This window comes from Ctenocephalides felis, unplaced genomic scaffold (assembly GCF_003426905.1).
Source record: "Ctenocephalides felis isolate EL2017-DRISC unplaced genomic scaffold, ASM342690v1 CF-g0.4_SCAFFOLD_01492, whole genome shotgun sequence".
NCBI classification, from domain to species: Eukaryota; Metazoa; Arthropoda; class Insecta; order Siphonaptera; family Pulicidae; genus Ctenocephalides; species Ctenocephalides felis.
In genome coordinates, this window is record NW_020537646.1 from 50794789 (window position 1) to 50813557 (window position 18769).

The 18769-nt window shown below is 28.9% G+C and overlaps 1 protein-coding gene across 1 annotated transcript; it reads left to right on the forward strand.

Annotated features, from left to right (window-relative positions):
* The first annotated feature begins 660 nt into the window (after positions 1-660).
* On the forward strand, positions 661-17572 carry LOC113371354. The gene is made up of 4 exons (XM_026611982.1): positions 661-1191; positions 1318-2401; positions 3002-3417; positions 17537-17572. Exons 1-4 carry the CDS (start codon positions 661-663, stop codon positions 17570-17572), a joined length of 2067 nt encoding a protein of 688 aa, XP_026467767.1.
* The last annotated feature ends 1197 nt before the right edge of the window (positions 17573-18769 follow it).

The window sequence follows — 18769 nt, forward strand, 5'->3', positions numbered from 1 at the left end:
GAGGAAGTTGTGGTAAAATTTAAAAAGGATATGGATATAATTTACGAGAAGTATAATAGTGTGGAAGTTAGAAATATTAGTGAACAACAAATTAAAGTTGGTTTTGATAATAATACCATAAGTTGAAATTATTAGAAGTAAAAGAAAATTGATAAACGTTTAAACAGTTAAATTCAAATTAAAACCAAATCTATAAATTTCATTATGCATTTATTACAGTGGAACATTAGATCGTTTAATTCTAACAAAGAAAGTTTGGAAATCTTTTTATATCAAAATAAAACTGATGTTATATTTTTATCAGAATCCTGGTTCAAATGGAACCGACGGTACTATTTAAAAAATTACAATATAATCAGAACTGACAGATATGACGGGAAAGGTGGAGCGGCTATAATTATTAACGAAAGAATTAACTATCAGATTGTAAATATAGATATTGGAGAAATAGATATAAACAAAGTCCAATTATGTGCAATATCAATAATAGTAGGAGATAAAAAAATATATTTGGTATCAATATATATATCGCCAGATACACACGTTACGAAACAACAATGGAATTATTTATTTGAGAATATTCCTAGACCGTTCATTATAGCTGGAGATGTAAATGCACATCACCATTCCTGGGGATGTAACTATAATGATAATTACGGAATGAATTTAATGGAATCAATTGAAGAGTGTAATTTATTTGTATTAAATAATGGTTCCCCAACACTTGTGTTTAAAAACACTAAAACTGTAGTTGATGTTACAGTGTGCTCTTCTGAAATATTTCATTTAATAACATGGAAAGTAATAGAGGAAAACTTAGGCTCTGATCATTATCCTATTTATTTTTATTTGGATATAGTGAGAAGTAACAGGATATTGATTCCCAATAGAAAATGGAATTGTGGTAAAGCTGATTGGCAAAAATATAAAATAATGATTGAACATGAAATCTTATCATTGGGCAATCATTTAGATGGTAACATTTATGAAAAATTCACAAATATTATAAATCAAACTGCGGAAAAATGTATACCAATAAATAAAATGTTAACAACATCTCAAGTGAGGAAACCAGTGTGGTGGGATGAAGAATGTTTTAAACTGGTAGAAGAACGAAGAAAAGCAGAAAAGAACTTTAGAAGAAATTCGAGTTTAGAAAATTTTCTTCAGTGTAATAAAATTAAAGCTAAAGTTCGGAAAGAACTAAAAATAAAGAAAAGAGAAAGTTGGTGTAAATTTGTCAACAATCTAAATCCTAATACCCCATCTAAAATTATTTTTAAAATGGTTAAATCAATGAACAATTATATTTCACAGAATGAGAAGAATTCAGAATTGATTAATGATAAAGTAGTGGAAGAAGTAGTTGATAATATTGCGCCCTTTGGAGTGGGTGATGATATTTGTAAATATCTTAAAGGAAATAGAGTAACAGGTTCGGTAGAAAAGTCATTAATTAGACCATTTTCATTATGGGAATTAGAAAAATCTTGGAGCAAAATCAAAGATACTGCTCCAGGATTAGACAACATTCATTATTCTATGTTAAAAAACCTTCCACAGTCCGGAAAAGAAATTCTACTCAAAATTATTAATAAGTATTGGCTGTCACCGAATGAAATTCCTGATTGGAATAAATTTAGAGTTATTTTAATTAAAAAGAAGAGCAATAATTCTGATGATAGCAATGCATATAGACCAATTACTTTGGCGTCATGTATTGCTAAAATAAAAGATAGGATGATAAAAAGAAGAGTCGAGTGGTGGATTGAAAACAATCAGTTACTGCCCAAAAGCCAATTTGGCTTTAGAAAAGGATTAAGCACACAAGATAGTCTAAGTATATTTTCCACAGACATACATCTAGCCTTTTCAAGAAACACTTATGTCGTTGCACTGTTTTGCGATATAAAGGGTGCATACGATAATGTGGTGCCGGGAAAATTAGCAGAAAGTCTTGTACATGCTGGCTTACCAGAAAAATTGATCAAAGCTATGGTATATACTACCTTTAATAGAGAAATAGAAGTTAAAATAAATGAAAATGCAAGGATTGGAAGAGTTCTTCGACAGGGTCTACCTCAAGGAGCTATCCTTAGTCCTTTATTATATGCTCTATATGTACGGGATATAGAAGGTATATGGTTGGAAGGTACAAAAATTCTACAATATGCAGATGATTTATTGATCTATATTGAAAAAGATAATTTGAAAGAGGCCATCGATATGATGTCTATGAATATGGAATTGCTGCATATTTGGTTGAATGAGAAAGGGCTGGAACTATCAGATGATAAAAGCTCCATAGGAATATTTACGAGGCATTCCAACAAAAAGTTCCCAGCTTGTATTTCAAGTCCATATAATAAAATTAAAATTCATTGCAACAATAAATTCCTAGGTATATATTTTGATCAAAAAATGACTTTTAAATATCATATGAATTATATTAAAAAAAGAATTGAAAAAAAGACCAGTTTAATGAGACTGATAAACAGTACTTGGTGGGGTTCACACCCTATCACATCTATTAATTTATATAAAACCATAATTAGATCAATACTGGAATATGGTAGCATAATTTTTGGACATTCGAATATGGTAAATGAGCTTGAAAAAATTCAATACAAATGTTTAAGATTTTGCGCAGGTATGATGAGATCGACACCAACAAATGTACTGTTATTAGAAACTGGTGTTATGCCACTAAAAGTCAGATATGAATGGTTGAGTGACAAATATATGTTGAAAAAAATTAATTTTAATTCATCTGAAATATATGACAGAATTAATGATTTAAATAATGAATGCGAACGTAATATTTATTGGCTGAATAAAAAAATACCTATTATTATTCAGAGTTTTAGAGAAGTAATTAAATATCAAGAAAGTATGTATTCATTTAGCATTCATCCTTATTATAATAAAATATATTTTGACAGTTGTATATTTGATAATATTATAAATATCGATTTATTAAAATCTGTTAATAATAATCCAGATGCAGAAGTTATATTTACGGATGGATCGAAGGATATGGACAATGTAGGTTTTGCTATATATAAAGAAACCGATCAAACAAGTGAATGTTACAAGTTACCAGGGTGTGTTTCTGTCTATACAGCGGAGTTATTTGCAATTAAGGAGGCCATAAGAAAAGCTAAAGAACAGAATTATAATAAAACAATTATAATTACGGACAGCATGAGCTGTATCAATAAATTACAAGTGTTTTTTAGAGATCTAAATTTAGAAGAAAAAAATTATTTTGATATCTTGCAAGATTTGGAGAAAATTAAAGAAAATGGAAAGGATATAAGAATAGGATGGGTAAAAGGTCACTCCGGAATTTCAGGAAACGAAAAAGCTGATGAATTAGCCAAATACGCTTGCTTAAAGGGAATGGAATATAACCAAGTATTAAATAAAGATATAATAAAAGTTATGAAAAATAAAGCAGTTAATAAATGGAAAACGGATTGGCAAATAACATCAAGATATAAAGGAAAATATTATAAAAGGGTTAACGACTTTGTTAAAAATGTACCTTGGTTTTATCAATTCAAAAATGAAGATAGATACTTTATAAGTACGATGAACAGAATAAGGTGTAACCATGGACAGTTCCCAGAACACCTGTTCAAAATAAAGATGAGAGAGTCAGCTATTTGTGACTGTGGGAAGGATGTTGGATCTTTGGAACATATAATTTTAACTTGCAGCAGATATCAAGAAAATAGGGATTATTTATTATATGAATTATATAGAATTAAAAATTTAGTTAAACCATTTAATTTATTTAGTTTACTGTCAAATATTGATTATTATAAAATTATATATAATTTTTTAGTTAAATGTAAAATTAGAATATAAATGTAGGAAACTTTGTATATGGCTAGTTTGTAAATAAGAGGCCAAATAAAATAAATAAAAAAAAAAAAAAAAAATTTATTTTTTGTAAAACGATTATACTATAGCGTTGCTACATAAGTTGCGCAATTACATACAAAATTATTTATTTTAGTAAGATTGAGAGTTCACTAGATGCTGGAACTAATAACCTTTATCACATATAACTAATTTTATGCACTTCTCGTATCAAGTCTGCTGAATCTGTTGGCACCAAAGTATTTGTGTATATACAATAGACAATAGTTTTTTGAGTTTTTTTAGTATGTGGGTTAATAGTTGACTTTTTGCCTGTTTTCTTAAAAAAGCACGAATTGCAAAAATTTAAAACCATTTTATGGAACGCGATAGGCTCGCAATGATTAGTTTTATAAGACGATCGGCTGCCCTGTATTTTAACTTTCCGTAAGGTAGGGCATAGTAATCGTCCAAAAATCAAAACTAAAATTTATCAGATACTCAACTGATATTATCAGGCCAAAAATTAGTATGCAATATTATGTAAAAATACTGCATCATCAAAGAGGCGCGCCCCACAAGCTCGGTTTTAATGTTTCAAATGCTTAAGTGAAAAATTTGGTATGTATTTTGATAGAAAAAACACCTTCAATATTCCAGTTCAGTGCATTGACACATTTTAAATGAATTTTGGAATTAAATCATGCTAATTGCATATTCCTAAAATAAAACGAGTGCTTTTCTCCGAATATCTTCACGTACGTGTATTGCCTAGATAACAAACGATGTGCACCGCTATTGTGTTTATTCAAGCTATTTACACGTTCAAAAGCATTTAAATGAAAAGTACTTCGAACGCAAACGTTTTATTTAAACAGTATCATTTTCTTTTCAAATACACGTGTATTATATGCATAGGCAGTCAAATATATATGAAAGAATGCTCGAATTTAGGATAGCAGGTCAACAGGTTTTGTACTACCGATAACACTAAATTTGTTTATTACTTTCGTTCGCTGATCAATCATGTGATTCGGAATATTGATTTATAGTCTCATTTAGCCATGTATCATCTTTTATCAAATTAAAACTGTATGATACTTTCATAAATTTCTATCATTCGGATGGTATTCCGAAGCTATTTCTCATGATTGTCCACGAAATTACTTAACTTTACCGAACAGTATTTTATTGGTTTAATTTATATAGTTCATTTCTAAATTATTGATTGATTTCAATATTAATATAATCTTATTGAAATCATTAATATTAAATATTTGGATTTTTCGAAGAATTCATGTTACATAAATAAATAAGAGCTAATATATCAAAACTGATGGTTTCTAAATTACAATGTTTTTTAAAAAAATATTCATATTAGCTCAAAATTTTCTAGCAAGACTAACTACGACTGCATTATTCGTTATAATAATATTCATGTAGAGTTCATGCATGTTATAAATAATATAACGATAGGCGATAAATTCATATGAAAATATTTCTATAAGAATTATTTACCAATTAATAGTATGTTTCAAAAGTCTAATAATAAAATACAAAGTTATTAATTGTAAAACTATCCGAATTTCAAGTTGTGTGCTAATATAATCATTTACACATTATTCGTGTAAGCTTTTACTGTTTGCAGAAAAGATTAATGCTGAAATGCTTTCAAATTGCCAACATATAAATTAATAATAATCAAATATAGAAACCAATTATCAAACAAATATGAATTACCTAAACAAGATAATTAGTTATTTGTCTTATTGATATATTTAAAAAATGATCTATTAATATTTTGGTTATACTACACATATATTCCATGAATGAAAATAACAACTAATCTTACAAATATGAATATTTATCTATACAAAAAAAATTCTAAAAACTATATGTAGCAAATTCCTTAATTGCTACCAATTAAAAAATATTTATAGCAATATTTTTTTACTTTAATATTTCTTTTCAATTTTGATTATTTGGAAAGTTTAAAATCATAAGACTCGGATTATTTTTGATAATATAAAAAACGAGGATATATAAATATATAAATTGTTTCACTGACTATCAACTACATATATAATATTCAAGAATTTCAAGAGGTTCAAGTAATTTGAACTATTTAACTTCGAAAACAAATTACAAATACTTTGGAAATTATGAAAAAATATATTTTTTTAAAAAAAGAAATTTTAAAATTCTTGGAAAAATTCAAATTTAATTGATCCGTTCTCTCGAGCAAGAGTAACGAACATACAAACATAGTAAAACACACAGCAACCATTTTTGACTTATAATGCCAAAATTATCCGAAGATCTTACAATTTAAATAAATTCAAAATATTTAGTTTTGATTTAAAAAAAAAAATTGTGAGATTATTTGTGAATATAGTTACCAAAACTATCATCAGATACTGATATATTTGACAGATGGAAAACCACATAAATTTGTATTACAATTAGAATAATTATATGTAGTAGTGCCTTAAAGATATTAACTGGCCCCATTGGCAAATATGCAAAAATATGATATCCACTTGCAATATATATATATATATATATATATATATATATATATATATATTATATATTCATAGCTTATTTCGAATACAATGTATCAGTACATTACGTTGGGCGTCGATTTGGATTTCTCGATTTTATACGTTTGCATTGCATATAAGCACAATGAAGACATTAGCATCATAACCCTGATATTTTGTTTGATATCAATATCAATTTAGGTCGAGTTCATAATTTAATGTCAACGCACACCACACATGGATGCGCAAAATGTTTAATTGTCAAGTATAACCGTAGCCATTAACCAATTTTTTATTGAATGGATCTGCAGTATAAAACAGAACAATCGTTAAATGAATTCAAGCATAAAAGAACGACCTAAAATGTCTAATACAAATAATATTAATAATTCACAAAAATATACTAATAATCAGTTAGTCATACCTTTCTATTACCAACATGATTCAATGCATTAATATAACACACCACATCATTGGAATTTCTTTGTAGAAATTTGTCTTTGCATCTCAAATGCCAAAGTATATTTTATTATGTTTACAAATTTTGTTTCTACGTTGTTTGACTTTATGTTCCAATTATAAATGAAAAATATTTAAAAAGAGAGATTTAAGCGTTTCAAATCAGTGCGCTTTTCGATGTTAATAACACTTATCTCACAAAAATTGTTGAAGCAGCAAATCCGAACAGATTCAGTTCAGAAGATATGAATTATTGTTACATGTTAACCGTTGCAAGTGTTACGATTTATTGCAATAATATTTTATAAACTTTATGGTTTCTTTGAACTCTAAAACTCAAATAAATTAATTTTATAATACATATTTAGAGAAAAAGATGTTTGCTACGGTCTATAAATACCCACCAAAATAACTAAATATTTAAGTGTTTTTATCACATTTAAAATATTTTAAAATTTCAAAATTTTATTATTAGTTATTAGTTTACGGTAATAAAATAATCAATGTATATATCATTGTCATATACCCTTCTTAATCTTACGAAATAGAGTTTATATGAAAAAAAGCGCAGCAAAACAGATGATTGACGCTCGTTCCTAGTTATGCGCAAGCTGATTTGAGTTGGTTAACCTCATTAAGTTGTTAGAATAACAAATACAAAACTGCATAAAGAATTTTATTTTAAATTTCATTGGAAACGTAATTTCAATTCTAAAATGCATGTCACTAATATATGAATTATACATATACGAATAAGATCATGATTTTATGTTGCAACATTTTCTAGGGAAATTCAGCAATTTCAGCGGTAAAGCGTCCGCCACATATCTAATAAGTAATATATTAATCTTTCGACAATGTTTAATAAAGATACTTCGACAATTATAGATATATTTATAAACAAAAATAAAGTAGTCTATTTTGATCAACAATAATTTTGTTAATTTACCAGTAAGCTCGGAGAAAAGTAAATTAAATGGTAACTTGTACATTTGTCTACGTGAAAATACTGAAACACTGTTCATATATACGTCACGAAATCAAATCATACAAGAAAAAGGCGAGTGTCTCAACCGTCCATACCACCAGGATGGAAGCAAAAATACTTACTTTTGACTCTTTAAAAGCAATGCGGTCTACAGATCGTATCAATGCAGAACACTGACACAACGCAACAATGGAAACTTGTTCAAACATACTTCAACTTTCTCTTTTTGGACCCTATCTCATATTCAGTATAGTTTAGCTGTTAAGACGACATAGGATTATTATACAAGCAACATCAGTAATATATATTAAGAAGCATCACAAAATCTGACAAGTCCTGATTTACATAACGTAAAACTAATTCGTACTTTATGATATAAAATTCCTTAATCTTTTCCATAGGGCGTACATATTGACCTTTAAAATATGTCATAAATACATACATATATATTAGAATTTTTTATATTTTCGTAACAATCAATAATAATAAGTAAATCAATCTGTTCGGCATGTATTATATTCTAAATTTTATATAATACTTGTATAGTTAATTAATTATATTATTAATCACTGTGAGGCGCGGCGCGTCTACGTATGTCGATTTCTAAAGCGCCACAATTTAATGATTTGTGCTAGACTTAATGAATCGCCTACTTTCTTTCGAAACTATTAAACATTGATTTATGTAAATAAATTAATTAGCAGGAAAATTGATAGCTAGTTTACGATTTATGCCAAAGCCTTTGATGCACAGTTTTATTTTATAACAATTTATTGTGGTTGAATTTAATCATAGTATAAAAATAAACTAAAATAGATAGGTAATATCATAATAATCAATAACTATACATCAATTGCTAAGCTAAAATAATATAAATATAAACTAGAGGGTTGCTAAATCTAGTAACAACGAATCGTCTTTAAAAAATAACATAAAATGTCCTATGAGCTGTTGGAAATAGTAAGAGAATGTAGACCATCTATTAATAAGATACTTTTTTAGATTTTTGATCTAATACTTATGGGATAAATTTTATTTGATATAATATTTTAGATCTATAATCTCAATAATCTCTAATATGACTACTGCTTGATATCAAGATGGCCAAAAAAGTTTCTGTTAAGAATGTTTTGTGAATATCAATAATTAACAATTAAAAACTATCTAATTCAGCCATTTAAGTTTCCGTCTGAGGTATTTTGAATATTTTATTTTATAGTACATATTATTCTATTTGAATCACAATCATTCATTTCACAAGTATTCAATATTAATCATTGCATTTTTTTCTTTTGAAAAATAGCAAAACTAGGTGGTATTGGTATTTTGCATTGATGCAAGTTACATGAATTTCCAGATATGTGTAAATAATCGACTTAATCAATAAAAATAAATTAATTTATGAGTGATTAAGAGTATTTCGAGTGGATTTATTACACATAATTGAAAACGAATGAACACGTTAATTCGGAGTATTTTCTAAAAGCAAATTTTCAAAAATCGATATATTTTATAATTAAACCAGTTTCCGTAGGACTTACTTTATCGTTATACAATCGTATAACGTACTCTATCGTTATACCAAGCAAAATCGTCCGATTTTAATTTTAACAAATGTCAAAAAAACTACTCATTTTCTCAAACTTTGATGAATTTTTAAAATTAAACTACTTGTAGTAAGGCCGTAATATTTCAGTAAGTTGTATAAGACAATGATATATATCGCCAAAAAAAGGTCCATAAAAATCGGTTTAATTTTTTTTTCAACAGTTAATTACAAGAAAATGGCTGGCTAGATTTTCACCTAAAACTAATCAGTATCATTCCCAACTAAAATCTTTCGAACAGTTTTTGAAATCGATTCGTTTAACACTTTTTTTTTTCAAATTACAAAGAAACGGCTCGGCAGATCGTCGCATCATTGGGATACATCAAATGGCTTTTAAATTTCAGAAATCGGATCAGGCGTTTCTGAGAAAACGTCGATTTACGGCAAAAAATCTGTTCACACACACACGCACACACACACACGTTTGTTTTTCAAATTTGGTCTAATTCGATTCAGAATGGCTTGAAACGTCGAGAAAACTTAAACTTAGCAAGCCGGATTTTTTATGATAACTAACTTCTCCTTCGGAAAGTTAAAAAATTCTACAATGATGAATAAGTTGAGAGTTTTACTGAAGATAAACAGATAATCGTTTGTTCGATAAGTGATATTTGTTGTAATGTAATTGGTTTCGGATTCACATTTCAATTGCTCAAAGTAGAATTGGTTTGCCTCCATACCCTATTGAAATACATTTATTACATATGAAGTGAATACAACACATAGGTACAGCTGTTTGAAATACATATTTTATGACCACATACTTGATACAGTTCACACTAGTTACTTACTTTCAAATAAAAATTCCCAACTATCCTTGTTTTTAAGATATTGTTGGTGGTCCTTTTTACCCGCGGATCTTAAAGATTGGCTCTACTTTATATAGTGTTCAAATTCATCTATACGAGTAGATGAAGCGCAAGACACAATAATGCGAACGTTGAGAAAAATCCTTGATGTATAACGAAAAAAGGCAATGAACGCACCTGAGCGAATCTTTCATATATCGTGATAGCAGAATACGAGGAAAGAACGAATTGATAGTGATAAAAGTCAGTAACCCGCATGTGCTCTACAGGAAGTAATTTGCGATTGCGTTAATTTACATATGACGGTGCTTTGTTTCGAACAAAGGACGATGTTAAAATCGGAAATAATGGAAAATGATATGTCTATCACAATCCATGTCCTGATGGTGAGTAAATACCACTTTGCGATTTTAAATATTATTATCGATAGCTAAAATTTAAATTTCTCTTTTTAATGACAACTATGAAAGGGTGACATTTTGCCTTAAGGCAAGCTGTAAAAACTTTCCGATGTGTGTAAAAAATGGACTTAGTTAATATAAATTGAAATTAAGACACTTTTAAAGTTGACACGATATTTTGAAATTGTTGCACTACCCATTATTCCAAACTTCGCTGATGTTTTGTAATTAAACCGCTTTTTGTAAGTCAATAATATTTCAGAATGTTCATGGAGCATATGTGATCATGAGGCCTGTTGTGATCCTTTCGAAGTAGTCTATGGATTTATAGTGGTTATATATCTTGAAGCGGCTCACTCGATTCTTGAAATCTAGAACAATCAGCGTGGTCGGATTATGAATGTTAAAGAAAGGACAAGAATCCAAACACACTAAAATGAGATTAATTCAAAACATTGGATGAGATTAATTCAACAATTTATGATATAATAAAAATTGATATTCGAATACGAAATTAGGCACATTATACTTGTGTTATCTAACGCCTCTGTGGCACAAACACCATGAACACTATCAACTTTTAACAAATTAACTGCAAAGAAACGCCCCCTACCCATTTTACCAAAAACTAATCAGCACGATTCCTAACTGTCTCCTTTAGAACATTTCGGAATTTTAGAGGAAATATCATCTTCTTTCATTTAATTCAACACAAACTTTTATCGGGTTTATGAAATAGCTTTTATATTTTTGAAATCTGTGGAGCTGTCTTTGCAAAAACGCCGAGAAAACACATTCAGGCTCATATACACATTCAACTTAAACTTTGACTTCTAATTCTTCTTACGTTTTTTTTTTTTTTCAAATTTTAAAGAAACGACTCGACCGGTCGTCTCAATAATCTAATATAATGGAGAGCAATTCAACTACAACGAATATTCAATAAAATTTTATATATAAAGAAAAATAAACAGATTTTACAAATGGGAGTCTCACTTTTGTATGGTATTCCCTCCATTTTCATATAAAGTAAAATAAATATGTTTCTCTTGTGCTCACTAACTCGTTTACTAGTAGAGCAATGCGCTCGCAGAAGCAATCCCGTGTGCTATTTCTGCACCGCGGAAATTGTACAGAACAAATTGCGTAATTCACTATAATCTGGTTTTGTTCGTGATAGAGCCCCAGCACAGGAATATGCAATTCGAGCGCAAAGAGCACTTATCCATATGCCAGGCAACTTATTAATTCACTAGAATGTGGTTATGGTTGCTTTACTGGAATCGCAAATTTAAATTCTTATGCAAAATATAAATCGCAGTTAATCCGTTGCGGGCGATACAAAAAATGCATACTACCTCAATTTGTCAATGCTGACAAAAATGATTAACAGGATTTTGCTTTTATTGCATGTATCATATAAAGAACAAAGAGACAATATAAGAACACAATTATTCTTACTATTTTCACTACACTGCTATAGTTTTATCATTTAAACCGTTTTATTATCGAAATAGATAAAAATTATATGACGCCGAAAAAAAAAACAAATAATGCCGCTAAAATCATTGAATATAAATTTTCCAAGCAGACAGCAGACTGAGACTAACAGACTGATAAACTGATGGACAGTTAAGCTGAAAAACAAGTAGACAAGTAGGCAAGTAAACAGGTTGACAGGTAAACTATTGTAAATGTAAACAGGTAAACTATTGTAAATGTAAACAGGTAAGCAGGTATTATAAATAATCATTCATGACTAATTATTATCAATGGTAATTGATATTCTTTACATTTCGATTAAAATATGCGATTATTGATTTATAAAATCTATTTTTATAAAATAGATTATTTTGGGTTCAATAAATAAACAAAATGTTATGAATTAAAATTGATTGACTAAAACTTTGATTATTTGTTTTATTTTCAAGAGTAAATTAAAAATTTACTTAAAACTTGCAATTAATTAAAATTTGAATCAAGCCATTTTTTTAAATTATTTCTAACGATATGATCTAAAGTATGCACATAGTTATACATTTAAATACTGAATATATATATATATATATATATATATATATGTATATATATATATATATATATATATGTATATATATATATATATATATATATACGAGGTCTGTTCAAAAGTTTTCGTAATTTTCGTTTTTTCAAAAAAATATTATTTATTCGTCTACATTAATGTGGTCCCCTTCAAAGTAGTCCCCCCAGATATAATACACTTATGCCAGCGTTTTTTCCAATTTTCGAAGCACCCTTGATATTCACTTTTTGATATGTCCTTGAGCACTCTCGGCGATTTTCTTCAATCGAGGAAAACCGCCGTCCTTTCATGGGTCTCTTCAACTTTGGGAATAGGAAAAAGTCACACGGAGCCATATCTGGTGAATTTTTGCACTTTGCAACACTTTATTTCATTTTTTACGCAAAATTTAATACAAATTCTTTGACTTTTTCAATTCTTCCATTGTAAAAATCGCCGAGCTCAGAAAAACACGTCGAACCTTAGCGACTACCACAGACAAAGTAAACAGTGAATATAGCTGAAAATTTCATCATACTTTAGGGGCATGTATACCAACACAATAAAAAAAAATTTTGACAATCAGACACTCCAGACCCGCGAAATTTAATTATTAGTAATTTCGGGTACTTTTTGAACAGACCATGTATATATATATATATGTGTGTGTATGTATGTATATATTTGAAGTATTTTGCAGCCCAAACGTCGAATTAAAAAAATGTTAAAATAGAAAAATCACGTTACGAAAATTAATAAATTAATTAGAAAATACGATTGGGCTGCATAACACTTCAAATATGTATCAACATCGACAAAACTATCAACACACACACACAAATATATATATATATATATATATATATATATATATATATATATTATATATTATATATATATATATATATATCTCATATCTCATCTATTTTTACAATATTGCAAATGTAATCTGAAAACCCAAATCATGTCCGAACAGATAGTCGATTTTACTAAAGCGTATCATATTAATATTCATGTAGAACATGTATGATTATTGTAGGTACATATTTGAAGTATTGTATTGTCTCTTAATTACATTTTTCAACATGTAGCACCTCGTTTCTTCCAATGCACATCTTCTCTACAATTGTAATTATTATAGCACAATGATCATTTGACAGTAGGAGCTAAGATTTATGAGTGTGTGAATTGTTGGAATCACAAGCCATTGATAGGAACAGATAAGCATTATACGTGAAAACCGGTCTACAAGTTAACCGATGTATAATAATTAGTCATCCAGCAATACGAAAAATACTTTCCAGTTTTCATTTGTATGTTCCTCGGTCACGTACTATTATGCATCGACGTGCCGGATAAGCTAATTGCCGTATAAATCGTACTATCTTCTCCATACGGCGTATAGCAAATCAGTAGATCGGTAGATCGGTAAATCCGCGACTAGGTTCGATATTGGAAATTGATTTCAATATACGGCCGATGAGCCTGGGTATTATAAATAGATTTGCAATCTATTCATATGGCATATTTCCATGCCGTAATATTTCAGTTGGTATGAAAGTTTAATATGCTTGCGTGTTTCAGAGTCATAAGGTTATGCATGTAATTGTTTAAAAATTTATCTGGAGGGTCTTGTACAATTTATTTTGTTAAATTAAAAAAACATACAATGCGTGTTTACGCAAAGAATAATCCTTTATCTATTTATTTTGCATACGTCAGCGCACAAAAAATTAACCACGCTGAAATATGAAAGTTCACTTGTACGATTTCTGAACTACAGGTGTTATTAAATCATTCAATTAATACAGAAGAATAAAAAGCTCTTACCATTTGGCAAGAGATTGACACATCAATGACGGTTAATTATAAAAATGCGAACCAAGGTCTGCATTCATAAACAAAACTTTTGACACTGATACACATGGGCATTATTTAGACAGATAAAATCGAATGCTCGATGTCTTATTTATAATTTTGAAGAAAATTTGCTAAATAATGGCTACAATGCTCAACTAATGCAACATTTTTGCCAGCGGACCTTTAAGCATCGTTCTCCCCTGTTTAATACATTGCTAAAGTTTGGCATGACATGATGCATTATGAGACATTATAGGTCATATAATATTAACTTTGCTATAACGAATATTTATTTATGAGTACTAACTAATATGCTTTATGGTGTCTTATGGTGCGGCTAATTGGTTGACTAAATGTTAACCTACTAGCATGATTATGTATAAAATCGCATTATGTGTTCCAACAGTAACCTTTATATTGCGTAATTTCACCATAAAATAAGCGAAAACCGAGAATGCACGTTAAATGTAAATCGACTAGGAAACACGGTCTGCATAGTGAAATAATCTAATTTATTTGATAAATTTCTCTCGGCGCGGTCGAGTCAAACACAAACAATCGAATTTTTGCGTTTCTACAGAAGTTTCACTTGCCGCAAGGTATTTGCAATAATTTGCATGCATTTATTGCGAACAGAAACTAGAACATGCCTCGCAGAATGGCTATGTGCATTGCAAAAATATACCTTATTATACAATTCTAATTCTAACCACAATGCAATACAAACAATGAAGTAATTCGATCATGTACGACATCATACCAGCTTTAAACCAATCTTCGATAATTGCAGAAAATAATTAAGTCGACGGCTTAATCATTCGAGTGGAAAAATAAATTATGAAATAATCTATTGAAAAATAATTGCAAAATTATGCGAATATACTGAATCTCAGGATTTCCAGTGTGTTGAGAAAAATATCATTTTTATTTGCTTGAAATTCTCTTTTGGTAGGAAAATTATTCAATTGCAATAAGCTAATGAAATTTAGAAAAATTACATAGAATGCGTTTGCACGTCAAACGGTCACAAAGCCTATTTTGTAATTAAACTAAACAAATATACTGTTTTGAGAACAAATAAAGATTTAAAAATCAAACTTAATGTCTGTGATTGTTATAACTAGTAGTTTAACACTATTAGTTTATACGCAGTTTGATAATTTATATATTATAGATATACATTTGCAACAAACAATTTAAATTGTATATAATACCTATATAAATATATGTACATATATAAGGTAGTGCTGAGGCTTAAAGGTAAAGATCGACCACGGATATTTCGCGGGTAAAAAGCCCGCGGGTACAAAGATCAAACAACAATATTTGAAAGTAAAGAGGAAAAATGTTTAACAAGCATCATCTGAATTTTTATGACTATCGGGGATATATTTTTACGCCTGTTTACCCCACACATGTGTAAGAATTTATAGAGATTATGTGAAAAAAACTGATGAATTTAACATAAAATTAGTAATACATCTTATAAAACAATTAAATAACGTATACTTAAAAATTAAATCAAGGTATCGTAAATTAAACAAAAATGCTCACAACCAAAAAAACTAGCAACGTAAGAAAATACTTTTGTTATGGATTTTCAAACATTCATCTCCCGATAGTAACATCGTAAGAATCAATGTGATGGCTGGATATACATCTATTTCCCTCCTGTTGTTAAAAAATGCTTAACTTTACTTGTTTTTGAGATATCGATTATGTACCTTTTTACCCGCGGACCTCTACCCCGACTACCCTATTCATGAAATATGTGATGAAAGTAAATCTTCAGAACTGGGCAAAAAGTACCAAATATTTCTTATACTGTTATTATGCATTGCATGAGTAAATAAATAAATTCTCTCTATTATTTTAATAACTTCAGTAATTTCACTTTCTTCAACAATCCGTCATGTTACATATTTTCGTGGTAATTTTGGCACAATAAACAATACTCCCAAAAGCTACAAAAATGAAAGTGTGCGCTACTCTAAACAAACTAAGCAGCAAAATTATGATTTCTTTCCCAATATACTATTTGTTGAACATCTACAAATTCTCAGCCATCTCCAAATCAGATTGTAATAATTGTATTGTGAGATTTCTTTTATAGTAATTAAAGTTACTATGTTTTATTGTAAATATGTTTTTAAATAAAAAAGAAAGTGTTTGAAAGGAATAACAATATGATGCAGTTAGTATTATTTATGATACAGAATCGTGTGAAATATTTTTTTAGGAATTGCGTGCGACAATAGTAAATGACAATTCTCAAAAGAACATGGCAATTTTAAGCGAAAGTTTTCAGATTGCAATATAGTAATAGATATTTTATATCGTAAAAACTACAATGGAAATAAGGTCATTAAGGTAAGCCTTGATTGAGAGAATGATTAAGCACAATGTTATTAGTTGATGAAAAAAGATGTCTCTAAAGTTTCAAATATTTTTTTTATGAGATAATTCGTTAACGGTAAAAACATGTGTGTGAATCAGCATATAAAATTAAATTAAAGCAAAATAACTTTGAAAAATCTAATGCATTTATAGTTCCGATAGTATATTAATGACAATCATTAGAATATATTAAAATAATACTTTGTAGCCGCAATAGTACTTTGTATCGAGTACTTTAGAACCCACAGTAAAAAAAAAATGTTTAATAAAGTAATTCAATAGCCCTTACTCTTAAAAAATAAACTATTATCCTCTAATAAAAGATCAAATATATGAATCAAAATTATTATTACTATTTGACAACAGTTATTATTCAAGTTATATTCTAAGAATATTTTCAATAATAATTAAAATTAACCGGCAATAAAATATTCATACATCTAAAACTAATTATTTTCCAGCCGATTGAACAGATAATAATTATTCGCATATTTAACTTCAATGATTGTCGAGCATTGAGAGTGATTCTAAATGATTTTTCTGAGAATTTTTTCTACAGAATGCGCCATTAAGCCCAACGAAAGATCATGCTTAGTTTATTATTAAATGTCAGTAACCTAGGCGGAAAATGTCATTCTATGAATAATTGTTGAAAGTGATATTCTTCAAACGGGTTAATTGTTACTGAAATTATTAAAATGTTAAAATTTCGAAATGTACAAATCACTGTTTTATGCTATAGGTTATCATTGTACAGATATTGCAATTAGATGGACAAAAATATAATAAGCAATTATTTCTTCCACCAACGATTTCTCAAAACCAAGTAAAGTGGAAAGAGTATGGGCGCATTGCCATACTGAATCGGCCCCACCCTGGTATTTAAATAATTTATACGCCATTTTATAGGTCTATTTGATAAAAACCGATATACCAATTTTCAACTTGGTACCTCATCTTATGGCCGAGATATCATTGAAAATATGCGAAAGTGGCCCCTTCTTTCAAACTCACTTTTTGGCGTAACCATAAAAGATATCGAAAATTTTTTACGTAATTCTACTCACACTGACTCAGACCACATTATGTAGAACAATCGATTCCAAAAAATCGTTTACTATTAGCTGAAAAAGACAAAATAAGTTTTCAATTGATTATTTCGGGTAGTGCATTTATTTGGACCACTTTCTAATTAACGTTATTCGAAAGCCTATTATTTTTTCTTTGAGTACTGCAAATATTGTTCAAATCAATTTTGTGGAACACATTGGAAAATTGAAAAAACCGGAGCCAGTACACCCGCGCGTAACGCTAATAGTACCCTGCAATTGCATAGAGATCGTTCGGACGCAAAGAAGTACGCGATGCGCCGAAACGATTCTGAAGAAATTCTTAAAAATTATTATTATTATTAAAATTCAATACTTTGTGATTCAACGATGATTTTATCAGGCATCGATATTTTTTGTACACTTTATTGTTTATGTATATAAAATCATGACACACTTAGTCTAAATTAGAGCTAATTTGCTCCATACAACGAGAGAAAAAATACTTTTGCTATGGATTTTCAAACAATGCCGTTATCTCCCGATAGCAACGTCCAAAGAATCAAGACGATGAGTGGTTATACATCTTTTTCCCTCTACTTTTAAATAAATATTGTTAAAAAAATTATAACTTTTCAGGGTTTTGAGATACCGGTAGCGGACCTTTTTACCCACAAACCTTTCAGCCCGGCTCTACTCTATATATGATGTACTTAATACATCTTGTAAAGTACATTACAAGT